This window comes from Lissotriton helveticus, chromosome 4_2 (assembly GCF_964261635.1).
Source record: "Lissotriton helveticus chromosome 4_2, aLisHel1.1, whole genome shotgun sequence".
In the NCBI taxonomy this organism is placed as follows: domain Eukaryota; kingdom Metazoa; phylum Chordata; class Amphibia; order Caudata; family Salamandridae; genus Lissotriton; species Lissotriton helveticus.
The window spans coordinates 87,668,903-87,687,655 of record NC_136064.1 but is presented as its reverse complement, the minus strand read 5'-3'; the positions used below and the strand labels follow the sequence as shown (position 1 = coordinate 87,687,655).

At 49.5% G+C, this 18,753-nt stretch overlaps 1 protein-coding gene across 1 annotated transcript in view; it reads right to left on the bottom strand.

The window, feature by feature from the left end:
• Positions 1 to 14,959, bottom strand: part of LOC144752046 (transforming growth factor beta activator LRRC32-like) — a 133,333-nt gene extending 118,374 nt beyond the window's left edge. The window contains exon 1 of the mRNA XM_078639993.1: positions 14,703 to 14,959. Coding sequence (XP_078496119.1) covers positions 14,703 to 14,840 — 138 coding nt within the window. The 5' untranslated portion in view covers positions 14,841 to 14,959. The remainder of the gene's footprint in view (positions 1 to 14,702) is intronic.
• Positions 14,960 to 18,753: the final 3,794 nt, after the last annotated feature.

Below are 18,753 nucleotides of genomic sequence, written 5' to 3'. Positions count from 1 at the left end.
GTCGACCATCTGGGAGTAGAGTAGGTATTCTGCCGCATGTTAACAGAACACACTACCCCTTCCATAGTATTTTATTTAGGTAAGGTACCCAACAGAATAAAGTCTTCCAGAGGAATCCTCAACCTATTTTAAATCACATCACACGCATCTACACCTGACTAGGCCCTTCGCCCCCACTGCACCCTTATGGCAAGGAACAAAAGATCTCCGATAAAGAGCCCCTTTAACGGTGCCCTTTGGGCATTGCAGCGGCGGCCCAACGAGGAGCAGGCTCATATGATGAAGCATGACACCTAGCTTGCTGGGTGTGTGTGAGCCCTAGTTCTGAGAGGAGAAATTCCCCTCCTCCTTTATAGGACCCCTGTTTTATATACTTTACCAGACATACTAGTCTTGGTTTCTTTTGGTGAACAATATTTCACCTAGGAACTGCGTACTCTTCTTTGTTTCACTGCGTTTAGGGCAGGTACGATGGAGCTAGTAAAAGCCCAACTATCTTTCCCTCCTTTTGATAACAATCATTTTCCTAGCACATGAGGCACTGGTGGCATAAAAAGACTATAATACAAAATTAGACTCAGTTTTCATTGCGGGATTGAAGGCTTCCATATATTCTGCTCTCAGTCTTGCATGTCAGACTGCAGGCACTACTTATCTGCAGTAATAGAACATTTCCTACCATTCATTACTGGGAGTGGAAATACTGTACTCTGGGAACACACTGAGTCGGTGGAGCAGAGACAGTGTGCAGACATGAAGGTAGAGTCATGAAGGCAAGTACCTTGAACTACAGAGTCAATGGCAGGCAGCCTGTGCCTTTTTTCTTTTACAAACTCTACCCTCGAGGAAATTTCCAACCTGGAAGATATTATAGTAAAGCTAACCTAATTTACTTAATTGGTCACAACAATCACATTTTAATAAAGGACAGATGGCTAAGGCATCTACATTACAGAGCAGTATGTACCCAGCTTGTTTCAGGGTGTTATGCTAGCATACTGGTACATGGATAAAACACTTGCTAGAGATCTCTGATAACTGATTTGAAGCATCAAGGGGTTAAGGTGTCTGCTGCAGAGCATTGCATTGAACGTATAGCTCCAGATTTCTATATTATGCAAGATGGCTCAGTGGGTTAATGGTTTTATTACAGAGATCCTTGGGTAACCTACATGTCGCAAGCTACCATGCAGTTAGTAATGCTACAACTGCAAGCAGCTCCATATAACTATAAGACATACGTTTGATTTGATTTTAGGTTATAATTCAATGCTTCATTTTTCTAAGCCGATTAAAAGAGATTCAGTGGTAGTAATTAACTCTTCTTAAAAGCAAAAAAATCAGTTTGTATGTTTGCTATTTATGAATGCTTAATATTGTAATTGCACACAGATGTATACCTACGTATGTTAGAAAGACATGGACAAAAGTCAACATTCACACAAAAAGAATGCGCTCAAGGTATGGAATTCTATTGCACCTTCAATCAGAATAAATTCCCAGCATCTTCCAAGAAAGTTTATGGGGTGATCTGCCAACCGCTGACTGCCCGATCTCAACCCGCAACCACATCGGGGAGTGATCCGAAATGCCCCTCCCCAGGTATCTTACTTCTCTAATTGTGTAAGCCATAGCCGCTGGAATCAATATGTAGTCTAATCTGGACATACTATTATGTGCGGCTGACACATGGTTGAAGTGTCTCTGAGTCAAATTATGCACCCTCCAACTATCAACCAATCCCAGTGATTCAAGCAAATCAGGGAGCCACTTCTGTGATGGTGTATGAATTCGTGCCGGGAATCTATCTATTTCCCCATCCAGTACTGCATTGAAATCTCCCCCCAACACCACAAGACCCTGGGGCAGGGTTAAAAAGAGAGCACTCAAATCTTTAAAAGTGTCTGATTGAAGGCCCGGTGGCACATATATGGACAAGAAGGTAACCGTACCACCTCCCAGCTGTCCTGAGACACCTACAAATCTACCTCTCTGGTCGGACCATGTAGCCTGCAATTCAAACGGAAAGGAATTTTTAATGAGGATACCTACTCCCCTAGACCCGGATGTAAACCCAGCATGTGCCACTAGTTTATATCCCCCTTTATGGAGGGCCATGCACCGATTCCCAATAATATATGTCTCCTGCAAGAGTGCAACTTCCGGGGAGTGTCTTCTAATTAGTTGATTCACCATCCCTCTCTTGATCTTGTCACCGAGCCCATTGACATTCCAGCTCAACACTCTTATCCCCGATCCCTGACTAGTACAAGACATTTTCCCCACACCGCTAACATTGAAGTGCAAAACTGCCACCTGATGCAAAAGAAAAAAACATGCCGCTAATAATACTACACAGATTAGATTTATAATTTCAAAAACACCCCCCTCAACTCTAAACCCCCCACCCACCACCCTGCACCCCTGCATGTAGCTTGCGCCCATCCCCAACTAGCAGTGTGCCTGTCGCCCCAAAACTAGTCAACAACTAACTAAAAGTAGTAAATGGAGGGAGGCCTAAACGACCCGCCTGCTTCCCCTCACCCAACCTCGCCATTACCTCTCCACTTCGGACTGGCCCCTTATAGTTTCAAATCTAAGATATTCAACCCTGAAGGCCATTCCAAACCCACTCCAACCCTCAATCATATCATACAGCAAATTAGGTCCTGCGGCCGTCATTATAAGTTCTCCTATTGTTCATCTGCTTCCTCCCGACCTCGATTTTCCGCCTCTGTCGAGTGCACACTCTCCAACCAGTCCAATGCCACCTCGGGATTGTCAAAAAACCAAGTCTTACCACCAAGTTCCACCCGAAGGCGGGCCGGAAACATCATGGCGTATTTCAGCCCTTTGTCTCTCATCTTCTGTTTCACTGACATGAAGCTCAGACGTTGTTGCTGTACCGCCTGAGTAAAATCCGGAAAGAAGGAGAGGGTAGCATTCTCATACTTCAGGGGGGCCCGCACGCGCCTTCTGCAGGATCACATCCCTGTCGCGAAAATTGAGGATCCTTGCAATCATGGGGCGGGACGGTGCCCGACTCGAGGCCGACCCCCAGGCACCCTATGTGCACGCTCAATCGTGAAGAAATTGCTTAGCCCCTTAGGCTTAAGGTGGTTAAGAATAATGTCTTCAACGAACAGGTCCGGTGTCTGACCTTCTGATCTCTCGGGCACTCTAAGAATGCGTAAGTTGTTACACCTGGCCCTCCCCTCATAGTCATCCAGCTTACGATCTGTAAGGATTCTTGAGGCTTTGAGGTCCCGCACTTCTTGTTGCAGCAGGGACACGTCGCCAATCAGGCTGGCAGTTTTGACCTCCAGTGTCTTCACCTTCTCACTCGCCTTAATAAGATGCGCCCGTATCAGCCCCATCTCAATCGTTACTGTATCCAACTTGGTATTTAGGGTCTCCACCTTCTGACCTAGGGACGATTGAACCCCATTAATGGCTGCCATGAAGTCCGTAAAAGTTGGTTCAGTGGGACTAAGCACGGTCTCTTCTCCACCCACCTGGGTTCTTTTCACCTCCGTCGGAGACCCCTTGGGCATGGTATATTGATCCAGCTTGTTGGATTGAACACTTCTGGATCCCTTGGAGGATCGAGGCAGGGATCTGTCCACGTTGGTCTTAGTCGCCATCTCGCTCCCCTGAGTATTGCTGCCAGATGCGTTCCAGAGCCCAAACTAAACGTCCGGGTCACAGTGCGTCTGCACCCCTTTGACTCCCATCTACCTCAGAACACCATACACACATCCCCAGAGCTTACTTCTGTTCAGCGCCGATCCTTCACCGGATGACGGGCCGGATGTATGCCACCACACTCCGGGCTATTCGCTGGGCGAGTATAATGTCGTGGCTCGTTGCGTCACCAGAGGCACTCTCGCCGCCACGAGGCTCAGTCAGTCTTAATGCGGGCCATCTGCACCGCGGCGCTGCTCCACCGCCTCCACCACCCTTGATTGCCCACACCAGGCCTCAGGAGGGAACCAAAGTGTTGGCCTGTCCGCAGAGAGTTTTATCCGCCTGAGGGATCCCCATCCGGCACGCCACACCGGTCGTTAGGTGAATTTTAGAAGTTGAAAATTGGTCCCCCTCCGCCTTCAGCCCAGCGGGATAAGCAGCCGCTCCATGCACCTTGCCACACCCAGCCGTGATGTGCCCAGCAGTCAACAAGGCCGGTGGATCAACAATAGCGTCCCCGCACTGGCCTCATACCCCTACAGGGGCGTGTTGCTTTGCTGTTTATTTTGCCAGTGGTTAAAAGCCCTCAGAGCGCCTGGGGGCAACTTCCCTGTGGGACCCACGGGTCCCGTGCAGACACGTCCGTCGTGTCACACCCCTTTCCGCAGCCACGTGGTGGGGGGAGGGGCACAAATGGATCCAAAGGCAGTCAGTGGAAGGATTGGGCCGGACCAGGAACCTCCGGCCGCCAGCCTCTGCTGTTGACTCACTCGGAGCGGCCACCACAACACTCGAGGTCCCGGCCCCACCGGACCTCCAGGCCCAGATCTCCGGGACAGCGTATCTTCAGTTTCGAGCCTTGGAGGCGGCTCAAAGTGGGCGCCGCGGGCGCCGCTTCGTCACACTGAGCCGGGAGCGCGGCACAGTAAGAGGATATGTACAGGATATCATGGCGAGGTAGGGAGGTCGGCAGAGCCCGTCTCCTAAGCGGCCATCTCGGTCGCTGGCTAGGCTCCTCCCCGGTTTAATCCATTGTTATTTTGCTCACCAAGCCACCCCAGTTCAGACATGGCCATATGCAAATCATCCTTGACCCTGTGCCTCAATGGAACAGTTCAGGCCGAACTGCCAAGCCATGTCTTCCCTGGACCGGAATCAAGCATCCTGGGACCGGTTACTGGATATCAGCCATCTTCAGCCAGGATAGCTTGACTCCAGTGACGTAGTGAGCATGGGACCGTCTGGGCATACCCTTCCCACATAGGGTGAACAGCAAAAAACACAAGATGATGGACGGAATGCTGCACAATGGCAAAACATTCACCCCAGTCACAGATCTGGGTTTAATCCATCGTTATTTTCCTCATCAAGCCACCCCAGTTCAGACATGACCATGTGCAAATCAGCCTTGACCCTGTGCCTCAAGGGAACAGTCCAGGCTGAACTGCCAAGCCATGTCTTCCCTGGACCGGAATCAAGCATCCTAGGACCGGTTTCTGGCTATCAGCCGTCTTCAGCCAGGATAGCTTGACTCCAGTGACGTAGTGAGCATGGGACCCACGTCTGGGCATACCCTTCCCACATAGGGTGAACAGCAAAAAACACAAGATGATGGACGGAATGCTGCACAATGGCAAAACATTCACCCCAGTCACAGATCTGGGTTTAATCCATCGTTATTTTGCTCACCAAACTACCCCAGTTCAGACATGGCTATATGCAAATCTGCCTTGACCCTGTGCCTCATGGGAACAGTCCAGGCCGAACTGACAAGCCATGTCTTCCCTGGACCGGATTCAAGCATCCTAGGACCGGTTTCTGGCTATCAGCTGTCTTCAGCCAGGATAGCTTGACTCCAGTGACGTAGTGAGCACAGGACCCACGTCTGGGCATACCCTTCCCCCAATGGTGAACAGCAAAAAACACAAGATGATGGACGGAATGCTGCACAATGGCTAAACATTCACCCCCAGTCACAGATCTGGGTTTAATCCATCGTTATTTTGCTCACCAAGCCACTCCAGTTCAGACATGACCATATGCAAATCAGCCTTGACCCTGTGCCTCATGGGAACAGTCCAGGCCGAACTGCCAAGCCATGTCTTCCCTGGACCGGAATCAATCATCCTAGTACCGGTTTCTGGCTATCAGCCGTCTTCAGCCAGGATAGCTTGACTCCAGTGACGTAGTGAGCACGGGACCCACGTCTGGGCATACCCTTCCCACATAGGGTGAACAGCAAAAAACACAAGATGATGGACGGAATGCTGCACAATGGCAAAACATTCGCCGCCAGTCACAGATCTGGGTTTAATCCATCGTTATTTTGCTCACCAAGCCACCCCAGTTCAGACATGGCCATAGGCAAACCAGCCTTGACCCTGTGCCTCATGGGAACAGTCCAGGCCGAACTGCCAAGCCATGTCTTCCCTGGACCAAAATCAATCATCCTAGGACCGGTTTCTGGCTATCAGCCGTCTTCAGCCAGGATAGCTTGACTCCAATGACGTAGTGAGCACGGGACCCAAGTCTGGGCATACCCTTCCCACATAGGGTGAACAGCAAAAAACACAAGATGATGGACGGAATGTTGCACAATGGCAAAACATTCAACCCCCAGTCACATATCTGGGTTTAATCCATCGTTATTTTGCTTACCAAGCCACCCCAGTTCAGACATGGCCATATGCAAATCAGCCTTGACCCTGTGCCTCATGGGAACAGTCCAGGCCGAACTGCCAAACCATGTCTGAACTGGGGTGGCAGAGTGGGCTAAAAAACGGTGATGGATTAAACCCAGATCTTTTGACTGGGTGTGAGTGTTTGTTTGGTTCAGGTGCTCCGTCCATCACCACCCCTTTTGTACCGCTTTGTTTGCCACAAGTTGGCAGGGTATGCTCAGACGTGAGTCCCTTGCTCACTTTGCCACTGAATTCAAGCAAGCCTGGCTGAAGATGGCTGAAATGCCAGAAACCGGTCCTAGGAAGCTTGTTTCCGGTCCAGGGAAGGCATTGCTTGGCAGTTCGGGCTGGACTGTTCCCATGAGGCACAGGGTCAGACTGATTTGCATATGGCCATGTCTGAACTCGGGTGGCAGAGTGGGCTAAAGAACGGTGATGGATTAAACCCAGATCTTTTGACTGGGTGTGAGTGTTTGATTGGTTCAGATGCTCCGTCCATCACCACCCCCTTTTGTACCGCAGCGGTTATAATGACACCCAATCAGTGGTGCCACTAAACATGGAAAAAATCGAGTTCATTTAATACAGAAGGCAGGCAGATACGGATGCGTATGGTCTGCAACGATTAGAGAAACACGTGCCTCAGAAGGAGATACTGTTTCTCACATTATAGAGCCAAAGAGGGCATGAAAATGTCAGATATAAAACGTGAGGGGCTGATTGCAATTTTACCCTCGTTGTGCCTCACTCATAGCCCATTAAGAGGTCGGAAGGGAATGGAAGGCATCAAAGCTGTCCGGGGTGAACACAACACAAGCGGTTCACAGGCAAAGGCAGAGCTGAACCCCCGTAAACCGAACAGGCTCCAAAGGGGTGTGGAATGGAGACCGCAGTGACGGCGGTTGCACGGGTGAAAAGCTGCAAAACATGGCTCTCCCCGTTTCCGAGTTCGTTGACCAATTGTGGCAAAGTAAGGGGAAGTCAACAGCCACTAAACCATGTTACAGGAGCGCCCCCGGCAATGAAGACAATACGCATTCACTCAGAAGTGCTTACCTGTTCCCAGTCGGAACCAATCTCTCGACCTAACCCTACCGCTGCTCTTCAGGAAGGTAAGGTCGACTCCGTAAGGGGAATTTAAGTACTGTGAATGCTCATCGACAAGGCGGTAGTGGAGGAGTGGCCTCCACAAGTGACAGCAAGGTGGGCTGTAAGACATGCGTGAATAGCTCAAAACACGGCGGCCATCTTGGAGTGTAGTATAGGCCCCAGCTAAATGATGGTTGGCTATACCAGGGTCTACACGTTTGGTGTAACTTAGCCTCACTATGTCTCCAACATAATATGTAATGTCTTCTCAACGAAGCGGTGCCAGTCTTTGCAATGAAAAAGTGCAAGATAAACATTATTAGTACATACGTCGGTTGTCAAAGTAACTGCACACCGGTAATACAACAGCGGCCAAACACCCTTGAAATAGGTTAATGTAAGGGGTATATATGTGTCTACTACCATCTGTTGTTTACCACGAGGGCGCCTGGTAGATTGTGGAGTTACAATGGTATTCGGTGGATGCTCAAGGCATTAATTTATTCAAAATGGCAATGTGCGGCTGGTATTAATCGTATTCCAGGCACTTGGTTATAGGGTTCTCAACTGGAATCTGGTACTGAGACAAGTTGGATACGGCAGTCAAAATGTTACTCACAGTCGACTTGGTGTCGCTATCGTTCTAGTATAGCACAAAAGTGTGTTACTACGTGTTTAGTCCAGCTAATTGTCTCATAATGTTTATATTAGGCACGATGTAATGCAGCAAATAGATGTTGCAAAATGATTATATTAGGCACGATGTAATGCAGCAAGTAGATGTTGCAAAATGTGGATGATTCAGGGGTTCAACGAAAGCCAAGGGATATGGTCATTGAGACCAATGTGTGCAGCATTGAGAAGATGGACCCACCTCTGTTCTAGCCTGAACAGAGCTGTTTGTGTAATGGTGGGATGTGCTTCTAGGATTAGCCACTTGATGCTCTCTGGTGTATGTTTCTTCTCGCTGTAGTGTGTATAAAGTTTACTTGTGGTTCTACCACATCTGATGTTACTCCTGTGCTCAGTTATCCTAGTTTTAGCTGGCCTCATGGTCCTTCCCACATAGAGTTTCTCACATGGACATATCAGTAGGTAGATTCAGCGACTAGTGTTGCAGTTGGTATGCCTTGACATAACCCGTGTGAAAGTGTCTGTTAATTTTATTTCCTTCGTTGGTTTAGTTTGTGGGCAGACTATACAAGATCCACAGGGGTAGTGTCCAGTTACCGGTGGTAGGTCCCACATTCATCTTTGTGTGGTAGTGGTTTTGGTGTCAGGTCTGGTGTGTATTAATAGATCTTTTAGGTTGTTGAACCTCCTGAAAGCAAATCGTGGTTGCGCAATTGTCAGTTCCCCTGTCCTAAGAATGCCCCAGTGCTTGTTTATGACTTTCTTAATTAGGTTCGACCTGGGTGAGAAAGTAGTTACGCAGGTGATGGTGTTGTCAGGAGCTTTTTCTTTAGCTTCAAGAAGCCCATCCCGGTTATTGTTACGAGCTTGTTTCATGTATGTCATGACTGTCTTCTCAGGGTATTGTCTCTTTTTAGATTAGTAGCCAGCAGATTGGCTTCTTTTTTAAAGTCCTGTACTGAGGTGCAATTTCTTCTCAGGCGATGGAATTGGCTAAACTGAAGATTCTCTCGCAAGGTCTTGGGGTGGTAGCTACTGTATAATGTATAGCAGGCTGTTAGTGTCAGTTGGTTTTTTGTAGAGTGTGGTGTCTAATCTACCCTCCTGGAGCCTGATAGTTAAATCCAGGAACGGGATTTGTGTATTGGAGATGGTGTGGGTGAACTTAAGGTAGGTGTTTTTCGTGTTGATCCATTCACAGAATTGGATACAAGTGGGTAAATCACCTCTCCAAAAGACGAGTATGTCGTCAATGTACCTCTTCCATAGTCATAGGTTATTGCCATAGGGATTGCTGGAATGAAGTATTATCTCTTGTTTGAAGCTAGCCATGTAGAGGCATGCCACGCTGGGAGCAAATGTGCTCCCCATAGACGTACCCTGAGACTGATGGAAGAGGTGATTGTCAAATTAAAAAAAAAAATCTGTCAATGCTAGTGTAGCTCATTGCATGACAAAGGAGATGGTTGTAGGGGATGTCCACTCGCTGTTTCTCAATGCAGTCTCTACAGCTAGGAGTGTTTCGCCTTGGGGGATGTTGGTGTAGAGCTGTTCCACATCTAGTGTTAACTGTAGGTCAATTTCAGTGGTATTGTCCCAATCGTCAATAATGCGTAGAACCTCAGTGGCATCTTTTAATTCGACCAGGGTTCTTGTCACCAGTGGTTGTAGAAAGACATCAACAAACTTAGAAAGGGGTTCTAGCAGAGACCCGATACCTGAAACTATAGGCCTACCAGGGATAGGTGTTGTTCCCTTGTGTATTTTTGGCAGGGTATAGAAGTATGGAATTTGGACTGTTTACTGATAAAAAAATCTGCTTCTTTTCTAGTAACCCATCCATTGCTTTCTGCTAATAAAAACCATGGAGGTGATTTCATTAGTCAGGCGTGTTGTGGGGTCTACAATGATGGGAGTGTAGAATATCCTATTATTAAGTTGGCATTGACATTCCATGTTGTAGTATTTGGTGGACTGTATAACAGTCGCACCACCTTTGTCTGCTTGTTTGATCGTAATTTCCTTATCCTCTGTTAAGGTTCGTATTGCTGTTCGTTCCTCCCTTGTGAGGTTGTGGAAAGGGGCTTTAGCAGTACCTTTTTCCAAATCCTTTAGGACTGCTTTGTCAAAGGTTAAAACCTCTGTTGGAACCATATTGGTGGTTGACTTAAAGGTAGATGGGTTGTGTAAACCTGTATCCTCCCTAATTGGTTCTATATCATCCTGAAATTAGGCCTTGAGGCGAATTTTTCTGAAGAATTTGTGAATCTCACATTGCTCGTTGAATCTGTCTGTTCTAGGGATGGGGACGTGGATCTATCGTCTCAATGCTGCACATATTGGTCTCAATGACGATATCCCTTGGGTTTCGTTGAACCCCTGAATCATCCACATTTTGCAACATCTACTTGCTGCATTACATCGTGCCTAATATAAACATTTTGCAACATCTATTTGCTGCATTACATCCCCTATAACCAAGTGCCTGGCATACGATTGATACCAGCTGCACATTGCCATTTTGAATAAATGAATGCCTTGAGCATCCACCGAATACCATTGTAACCCCACAATCTACCAGGAGCCCTCGTGGTAAACAACAGATGGTAGTAGACACATATATACCCCTTACATTAACCTATTTCACGGGTGTTTGGCCGCTGTTGTATTACCAGTGTGCAGTTACTTTGACAACTGACGTATGCACTAATATTGTTTATCTTGCACTTTTTCATTGCAAAGACATTACATATTGTTGCAGTTTCCTGACCACCGATTTTTGCACTAATAATGTTTATTTGGCACCGCTTAGTTGAGAAGACATTACATATTATGTTGGAGACATAACGAGGCTAATATACACCAAACGTGTAGACCCTGGTAGAGCCAACCATCATTTAGCTGGGGCCTATACTACACTCCAAAATGGCCGCCGTGTTTTGAGCTATTCACGCATCTCTTACAGCCCACCTTGCTGTCACTTGTCGAGGCCACTCCTCCACTACCGCCTTGTCGATGAGCATTTACAGTACTTAAACTCGCCTTTCGGAGTCGACCTTACCTTCCTGAGGAGCAGCGGTAGGGGTAGGTCGAGAGCCTGGTTTCGACCGGGAACAGGTAAGCACTTCTGCGTGAATGCGTATTGTCTTCATTGCCGGGGGCGCTCGCGTAACATGGTTTAATGGCTGCTGACTTTCCCTTACTTTGCTATGATTGGTCAACGAACTCGAAAACGGGGAGAGCCCTGTTTTGCAGCTTTTCACCCCTGCAACCGCCATCACTGCGGTCTCCGTTCCACACCCCTTTGGAGCCTGCTCGGTTTACGGGGTTCAGCTCTGCCTCTGCCCATGAACCGCTTGTGTTGTGTTCACCCAGGACAGCTTTGATGCCTCCCGTTCCCTTCGGACCTCTTAATGGGCTATGAGTGAGGCACCACGAGGATAAAATTGCAATCAGCCCCTCACGTTTTATATCCGACATTTTTCATGATCTTTTTGGCTCTATAATGTGAGAAACAGTATCTCCTACTGAGGCACGTGTTCTTCTAATCATTGCAGACCTTACGCATCCGTATCTGCCTGCCTTCTGTATTCAATGAACTTGATTTTTTTCCACTTTTAGTGACACCACTGACTGGGTGTCGTTATAACCGCTGCACCAGATGAGGCCAGACTACACACTGTTTTAGGTGAGTCTTACCCACACTCACGCATTCGGTGCAGTTTACTGTAATTTTCGGTGTTGTATTTGCCACCCTGTTTTTCTTGTAACATGTGTTGTGCTTATCAGGTGGTCACTGATTGATGGGTTATCCCCCTGGTACACAGTGCTTTTTCATTTTCTCATGTATGAAACATGCACAAAATCTCATGAGCAGTAATACACACACTCAGGTCTGCTGTACTTTCGTTACTTTTCCCGGTTTGCTTTTATTACAGGTGGTCTCCCTTCCCTAGGAGGACATCCCCATGACAAATGACAGTGGCAGGTAGCATAGTACACTTACCACACTTTTTATGTAGATAGTTTATATTTTTTCACAACTTGTTTTATGCACGGTCCTGATGAATCACCTCCGATCTTATATTGACGATTACTAGGCGAGAAACATGTCGACCATCTGGGAGTAGAGTAGGTATTCTGCCGCATGTTAACAGAACACACTACCCCTTCCATAGTATTTTATTTAGGTAAGGTACCCAACAGAATAAAGTCTTCCAGAGGAATCCTCAACCTATTTTAAATCACATCACACGCATCTACACCTGACTAGGCCCTTCGCCCCCACTGCACCCTTATGGCAAGGAACAAAAGATCTCCGATAAAGAGCCCCTTTAACGGTGCCCTTTGGGCATTGCAGCGGCGGCCCAACGAGGAGCAGGCTCATATGATGAAGCATGACACCTAGCTTGCTGGGTGTGTGTGAGCCCTAGTTCTGAGAGGAGAAATTCCCCTCCTCCTTTATAGGACCCCTGTTTTATATACTTTACCAGACATACTAGTCTTGGTTTCTTTTGGTGAACAATATTTCACCTAGGAACTGCGTACTCTTCTTTGTTTCACTGCGTTTAGGGCAGGTACGATGGAGCTAGTAAAAGCCCAACTATCTTTCCCTCCTTTTGATAACAATCATTTTCCTAGCACATGAGGCACTGGTGGCATAAAAAGACTATAATACAAAATTAGACTCAGTTTTCATTGCGGGATTGAAGGCTTCCATATATTCTGCTCTCAGTCTTGCATGTCAGACTGCAGGCACTACTTATCTGCAGTAATAGAACATTTCCTACCATTCATTACTGGGAGTGGAAATACTGTACTCTGGGAACACACTGAGTCGGTGGAGCAGAGACAGTGTGCAGACATGAAGGTAGAGTCATGAAGGCAAGTACCTTGAACTACAGAGTCAATGGCAGGCAGCCTGTGCCTTTTTTCTTTTACAAACTCTACCCTCGAGGAAATTTCCAACATGGAAGATATTATAGTAAAGCTAACCTAATTTACTTAATTGGTCACAACAATCACATTTTAATAAAGGACAGATGGCTAAGGCATCTACATTACAGAGCAGTATGTACCCAGCTTGTTTCAGGGTGTTATGCTAGCATACTGGTACATGGATAAAACACTTGCTAGAGATCTCTGATAACTGATTTGAAGCATCAAGGGGTTAAGGTGTCTGCTGCAGAGCATTGCATTGAACGTATAGCTCCAGATTTCTATATTATGCAAGATGGCTCAGTGGGTTAATGGTTTTATTACAGAGATCCTTGGGTAACCTACATGTCGCAAGCTACCATGCAGTTAGTAATGCTACAACTGCAAGCAGCTCCATATAACTATAAGACATACGTTTGATTTGATTTTAGGTTATAATTCAATGCTTCATTTTTCTAAGCCGATTAAAAGAGATTCAGTGGTAGTAATTAACTCTTCTTAAAAGCAAAAAAATCAGTTTGTATGTTTGCTATTTATGAATGCTTAATATTGTAATTGCACACAGATGTATACCTACGTATGTTAGAAAGACATGGACAAAAGTCAACATTCACACAAAAAGAATGCGCTCAAGGTATGGAATTCTATTGCACCTTCAATCAGAATAAATTCCCAGCATCTTCCAAGAAAGTTTATGGGGTGATCCATCAAGCGGGGGCTGAGAAAAAGGCGACCCGAAACAAGTTTTTACCCCATTCAATTTTTCAAAGGAAAATTATACAGCGATGCTACAAAAATGGCTGTACGGAATTACTTCGAATTCAGCAGAAAGCAAAATCTTGATCCAGAAAGCATGCTTTTTGTGATTTGTTGTAAATCCATTCAGTAGTTTTTGAAACATTAAACATAAAAATGTATGTACATTTCCCTCTGTGTTCATGTTGCATTTCCACTGGGAAGGATCCACAGACCTGTTAGCTCCAGGGCACGTTATGATTGGCTAGTCGACCATGAAGGCCAAGATGAGCCTGCCATCTTAGAACCCAGTGACTTAGTCCTCTAAGTCGTACAAAATAAAATAAAATAAAAAAAGACATAAGGGGACATGTCCTACTCTACATTATGGTCCTGTGTTTCTTGATACCCACAAACAATCATACATTTACTCCACATTACATTTTGCAACTAATAACCCCCCCACACCCCCCCCACCCTCAGCATGCCACCCATGACAAGGATAAAGCTACCTTCCTCTCATTCATGACAAACCCTTACTGCCCGGCTCCCATCACCTGGAATAGGGCCACGCTGGTTCACACCCATTCACAAGCCTACACTGACTTACACCCAATTACAACCCAACAATCCCCGACCCTCTTTTAAAGCCCTGGTCTGCACTACACCCTATGGCGTGGCACGGGTGCCTGGGCGCTGATGCAAGTGAGGAAAATGGGCCCACAACCCCTGGTCTGGTAGCAAAGCAGAAACAACGTGGGAGAAGTCGCCCCAGTGTCACTGCGCCTGCTGCACTATTGACTGGCTCCAACTGTCACTGCCCCAACCCAGTACACACACTGCCCTCCCCAGACCTAGCATCCGGCAGTGGGTCTGGTCCTCTGGCGATGCCCTTCCAAGAGCTTTGGGAGAGGAAGGGGTGAGGGACATGTGCCTTACCTGCTGACATCCTGCCCGAGGCGCTGTGCTCGGCTGCAGATAGATCCCAGCAGACACCCCGAGGAGCAGGAACTGAAACCAGGGGAACAGCGGCAGCCTCGGCGGGGGCTGGCTGAGTGTGGCGGGCAGCAGGCACATGGCAGGCCCCGGGACCGCTGCCAGCTCCGGCTGTGGAGGGCTGTCAGGAGCAGAGTCTTATAAGGAGGCAGGAGGGGTGAGAGGCAGCGCCATGATGAGCCCTGGCCCCCTCCCTAAGGAAGTGAGAGCGCTCTGGGCACAGAGATATCTAAGACAAGGGAAAGCCCAGGCTGGCATGGAGCAGCAGAGAGAGTGCACGAGCCCTGATAAGGAACACACGCGGTGAGAGACACAGAGGGAACGAGAGACTCAGAGGGACCCAGACGCTGGGATGTTTGTTACAAGGATCAGAGAGTAGAAACCCAATGTGCTGCTTCTCCCTATTGCACAGCTCTAAACAAACATCATGGAACTGGGAGATTCCCAATGGGGATCATACAAGGCTGCATGTTGTGCTATGTCATAGGTATTTGTGTAGCACACAGCTCACCCGCTTGGGTAACCTGACGCTGAAGCAAGAGCTGTATGGGCTGAGCCAGGGCAGGGACTAGGTAAAGAGCCAGGGCCTCATAATGGGCTGACCAGGGCCGGGACTAGGTAACGAGCCAGGGCCTCATAATGGAGCGAGCCGCGGCTGGGACTGGGTAAAGAGCCGATGCCTCATAATGGGCTGGGACTAGGTAAAGAGCCAGGGCCCCACGATGCCCTGAGTCAGGGCCGGAACTATGTAAAGACCCAAGGCCTCATAATGGGTTGCCAGGGCCGGGACTAGGTAAAGAGCCCGGGCCTCATAATGGGCTGAGCCAGGGCCGGGACTAGGTAAAGAGCCGGGGCCTCATAATGGGCTGGGACTAGGTAAAGAGCCAGGGCCTCATGATGGGCTGAGCCAGGGCCGGGACTAGGTAAAGAGCCAGGGCCTCATAATGGGGTGAGCCAGGGCCGGGACTAGATAAAGAGCCAGGGCCTCATAATGGGCTGGGACTAGGTAAAGAGCCAGGGCCTCATGATGGGCTGAGCCACGGCCAGGACTAGGTAAAGAGCCAGGGCCTCATAATGGGCTGAGACTAGGTAAAGAGCCAGGGCCACATGATGGGCTGAGCCAGGGCCGGGACTAGGTAAAGAGCCCGGGCCTCATAATGGGCTGAGCCAGGGCCGGGACTAGGTAAAGAGCCGGGGCCTCATAATGGGCTGGGACTAGGTAAAGAGCCAGGGCCTCATGATGGGCTGAGCCAGGGCCGGGACTAGGTAAAGAGCCAGGGCCTCATAATGGGGTGAGCCAGGGCCGGGACTAGATAAAGAGCCAGGGCCTCATAATGGGCTGGGACTAGGTAAAGAGCCAGGGCCTCATGATGGGCTGAGCCACGGCCAGGACTAGGTAAAGAGCCAGGGCCTCATAATGGGCTGAGACTAGGTAAAGAGCCAGGGCCACATGATGGGCTGAGCCAGGGCCCAGACTAGGTAAAAAGCTGGTGCCTCATAATGGGCTGAGCAAAGGCTTGGACTAGGAAAAGAGCCAGGGGCTCATGATGGGCTGAGCCAGGGCTGGGACTAGGAAAAGAGCCAGGGGCTCATGATGGGCTGAGCCAGGGCCGGGACTAGGTAAGTTGCCGGGGCCTCATAATGGGCTGAAACAAGGCGGGGACTAGCTAAAGAGCCAGGGCCTCATAATGGGCTGAGCCAGGCCCAGGACTAGATATAGACCTGGGGCCTCATAATGGGCTTAGCCAGGGCCGGGACTAGGTAAAGAGCCGGGGTCTCATAATGGGATGAGCCAGGGCCGGGACAAGGCAAAGAGCCAGGGCCTCATAATGGGCTGAGCCAGGGCCGGGACAAGGTAAAGATCCGGCGCCTCATAATGGGCTGAGCCAGTGCTGGGACTAGGTAAAGAGCCGGGGCCTCATAATGGGCTGAGCCAGGGCCAGGACTAGGTAAAGAGCCGGGCCTCATAATGGGCTGAGCCAGGGCCGGTACTAGGCAAAGAGCCAGGGCCTCATAATGGGCTGAACCAGGACCAGGACTAGTTAAAGAGCCGGGGCATCATAATGGGCTGAGCCAGGGCCGGGACTAGGTAAAGAGCCGAGGCCTCATAAAGGGGTGAGCCAGGGCCGGGACTAGATAAAGAGCCAGGGCCTCATAATGGGCTGAGCCAGGGCTGGGACTAGGTAAAGAGCCAGGGCCTCATAATGGGCTGGGACTAGGTAAAGAGCCAAGGCCCCACGATGCCCTGAGTCAGGGCCGGGACTATGTAAAGACCCAAGGCCTCATAATGTTCTGTGCCAGGGCCGGGACTAGGTAAAGAGCCAGGGCCTCATAATGGACTGGGACTAAGTAAAGAGCCAGGGCCTAATAATGGACTGGGACTAGGTAGAGAGCCAGGCCTCATTATGGGCTGAGCCAGGGCGATGACCAGGTAAAGGGCCATTGCCTCGTAATGGGCTGAGCCAGGGCTGGGACTAGGTAAAGAGCCAGGGCCTCATAATGGGCTGAGCCAGGGCTGGGACTAGGTAAAGAGCCAGGGCCTCATAATGGGCTGGGACTAGGTAAAGAGCCAAGGCCCCACGATGCCCTGAGTCAGGGCCGGGACTATGTAAAGACCCATGGCCTCATAATGTGCTGTGCCAGGGCCGGGACTAGGTAAAGAGCCAGGGCCTCATAATGGACTGGGACTAAGTAAAGAGCCAGGGCCTAATAATGGACTGGGACTAGGTAAAGAGCCAGGGCCTCATGATGGGCTGAGACAGGGCTGGGACTGGGTAAAGAGCCAGGGCCTCATAATGAGCTGAGCCAGGACTGGGTCTAGGTAAAGAGCCAGGGCCTCATAATGGGCTGAACCAGGGCCGGGACTAGGTAAAGAGCCGGGGCCTCATAATGGGCTGAGCCAGGGCCAGGACTAGGTAAAGAGCCAGGGCCTCATAATGGGCTGAGTCAGGGCTTGGACTAGGTAAAGAGCCGGGGCCTCATAATGGGCTGAGCCATTGCTGGGACTAGGTAAAGAGCCTGGGCCTCGTAATGGGCTGAGCCAGGGCCGGGACTAGGCAATGAGCCGGGGCCTCATAAGGGACTGAGCCAGAGCTGGGACTAGGTAAAGAGCCAGGGCCTCATGATGGGCTGAGCCAGGGCCGGGACTAGGTAAAGAGCCAGGGCCTCATAATGGGCCAAGCCAGGGCTGGGACTAGGTAAAGAGCAGGGGCCTCATAATGGGCTGCGCCAGGGCCGGGACTAGGTAAAGAGCCAGGGCCTCATAATGGGCTGAGCCAGGGCCGGTACTAGGTAAAGAGCAGGGCCTCATTATGGGCTGAGCCAGAGCTGGGACTAGGTAAAGAGCCGGGGCCTCATAATGGGCTTGGACTAGGTATAGAGCCAGGGCCTCATGATGGGCTGAGCCAGGGCCGGGACTAGGTAAAGAGCCAGGGCCTCATAATGGGCTGGGACTAGGTAAAGAGCCAGGGCCTCATGATGGGCTGAGCCACGGCCAGGACTAGGTAAAGAGCCAGGGCCTCATAATGAGCTGAGACTAGGTAAAGAGCCAGGGCCTCATGATGGGCTGAGCCAGGGACGAGACTAGGTAAAAAGCTGGTGCCTCATAATGGGCTGAGCCAGGGCTGGGACTGGGTAAAGAGCCAGGGCCTCATAATGGGCTGAGCCAAGGCCGGAACTACGTAAATAGCCGGGGCCTCATAATGGGCTGCGCCTGGGCCGGGACTAGGTAAAGAGCCAGGGCCTCATAATGGACTGAGCCAGGGCCTCATAATGGGCTGAGTCAGGGCTTGGACTAGGTAAGGAGCCAGGGCCTCATTATGGGATGAGCCAGGACTGGCTCTAGGTAAAGAGCCAGGGCCTCATAATGGGCTGAACCAGGGCCGGGGCTAGGTAAAGAGCCGGGCCTCATAATGGGCTGAGCCAGGGCCGGAACTAGGTAAAGAGCCAGGGCCTCATAATGGGCTGAGCCAGGGCTGGAACTAGGTAAAGAGCT